Source organism: Corvus brachyrhynchos, unplaced genomic scaffold (genome assembly GCF_000691975.1).
Source record: "Corvus brachyrhynchos isolate BGI_N302 unplaced genomic scaffold, ASM69197v1 scaffold150, whole genome shotgun sequence".
Taxonomy (NCBI): domain Eukaryota; kingdom Metazoa; phylum Chordata; class Aves; order Passeriformes; family Corvidae; genus Corvus; species Corvus brachyrhynchos.
Genome location: NW_008236162.1, coordinates 2,105,129 through 2,107,034, shown reverse-complemented (window position 1 = coordinate 2,107,034; position 1,906 = coordinate 2,105,129). Strand labels below are relative to the sequence as shown.

General features: G+C 67.8%; 1 protein-coding gene across 1 annotated transcript in view; it reads left to right on the top strand.

Moving 5' to 3' along the window:
* The window catches only part of FAM160B2 (family with sequence similarity 160 member B2), a 19,551-nt gene extending 17,748 nt beyond the window's left edge, over positions 1 to 1,803 (top strand). The window contains exons 16-22 of the mRNA XM_017732461.1: positions 4 to 194; positions 272 to 391; positions 467 to 557; positions 639 to 782; positions 943 to 1,083; positions 1,161 to 1,261; positions 1,349 to 1,803. Coding sequence (XP_017587950.1) covers positions 4 to 194; positions 272 to 391; positions 467 to 557; positions 639 to 782; positions 943 to 1,083; positions 1,161 to 1,261; positions 1,349 to 1,454 — 894 coding nt within the window. The 3' untranslated portion in view covers positions 1,455 to 1,803. The remainder of the gene's footprint in view (positions 1 to 3; positions 195 to 271; positions 392 to 466; positions 558 to 638; positions 783 to 942; positions 1,084 to 1,160; positions 1,262 to 1,348) is intronic.
* Positions 1,804 to 1,906: the final 103 nt, after the last annotated feature.

Below are 1,906 nucleotides of genomic sequence, written 5' to 3'. Positions count from 1 at the left end.
TCTCACCCCGCTGGCCGTGCCCAGATCTGCCTGCCCAGCCTGCGGCTCTTCGAGGAGCTCCTGCGGAAGCCCCACGAGCACGTGGCTCACAACCTGGTGCTGCGGAACCTGGAGGCCAGGGCGTACCTGCAGAGCGGCCCCCACGCGCCCGAGGAGCGCGGGCCCCCCGAGACGGACCCCGAGGAGGACGGGCTGTGAGCGAGGGGGGCTGGGGCACGGCAAGGGGGGGCAGCCCCGCAGTGCCCACCCCGCTAACGCTGACCCCACACAGGGACCTGGAGGAGGATCCCTATTTCACCGACGGATTCCCAGACGACTTTGGGACGACGAAAAATCCTTCCCCGGCATCGGCCCCGTCGGGGAAGGGGCAAGTGAGCGAGGTGGTCAGCAGGTAGGGGTTTGGAGGGACTGGGTTGGAATGGGGCGGCTGCAGCCCCCTCCCCATCCCTCTCCCTCTCTTTTCCAGCTTCCTCTGCCTGGTCCCCGAGGAGGCCAAGACCTCCTCGTGCATGGAGGAGGGCGGACACGACACCTACGTGCACGATGCCTTGGGAATGGTGGGTGCCTGGGGGGGGGTCCCCAGCCCGCTGGTGGCTGTCCCCGCGCTGGCTCTCACCCTGCTGTCACCCCCCTGCCAGGTCCAGGCGTGCCGTGCCAGCGCAGCCCCGTGGGGGTGGCCCTCGACCCCCCGGCCCCTGGACTCCTGTCAGCCCCGAGTGGCGTTTTACGAGGGACACTTCCTCAAGGTGCTATTTGACCGGATGAGCCGGATCCTGGATCAGGTACCAGGGATACACCTGGGTGCCCGCCGGGCTCTGCCCTCTGCCCCCCCATGACCCCCATAATGGGGACAAAGTGGCCAAAAGCATCAGCAGTGCTCGGTGGGGATGGGCTCAGGACCATGGGACCCCCACCCCCTGAGCATCTCCCCCATCCTGCCAGCCCTACAGCCTGAACCTGCAGGTGACCTCAGTGCTGTCCCACCTGGCCGCCTTCCCCCACCCCCACCTCCACGAGTACCTGCTGGACCCCTACCTCAACCTGGCCCCCGGCTGCCGCTCGCTCTTCTCTGTCCTCGTCAGGGTAACGTCACCCGCCGGGGTGTGGGGACACGGGGACACCCCCTGGACACGGGGTGTGACTCTTTTCTCCCTGCCCAGGTGATCGGGGACCTGATGCAGCGGCTCCAGCGCGTGCCCCATTCCAGGGCCAAGCTGCTCCTGGTGCGCCAGCAGCTCCTGGGGCTGGTGCCGGGAGAGCAGTGAGTGCTGGGGGGGGGAGCAAAATGCCCTTTTGGGAAGGGGGTTGTACCCCACAGACCCCCCCCTCATCGCTGGTGTCCCCGCAGGATGGATCACACGGTGCTGTTCAAGGGCGTGGTGGTGCTCGAGGAGTTCTGCAAGGAGCTGGCTGCCATCGCTCTGGTCAAGGGGCCACCCGAAGGGCCACCCTGAGCCCCTCTCTGAGCCCCCCTCTCCGACCGGGCTGCGGTGGCCACTGGGGATGGCCCAGCCCACGTTCCGGTAGCCCCCGGTGGCCCTGCAGTAGCCAGGAATGGCCGTGGCACCGCGGGAAGGACCTCGCAGGAGGACGAGGAGGCGCCGAGTCCTTCGTTGTCACCTTGGCCAGCCCCGAGGTGACGCCACGTCCCCGTGCTGGGTGCGGAGCCATGGGTGCTGTGGCTCCTCCTGGGTGGTGGGTCCCTGCTCCCCCCGCGCTGTCGGAGCTGCCCCGAACCCCCCAAGGCTCCAGCGGGGAATTTTTAGGCAATAATGGGGTGTGGGAGGCAGTGCCCCCCTCTCAGCTGCAAGGACTCGATTGTCCCCTGCCCTGGCGCTGTGGCAGGGGGAGTGTGACATGTGTGACACGTGTGTGTGTGTGTGTGTGTGTGTGTGTGTGTGACGTG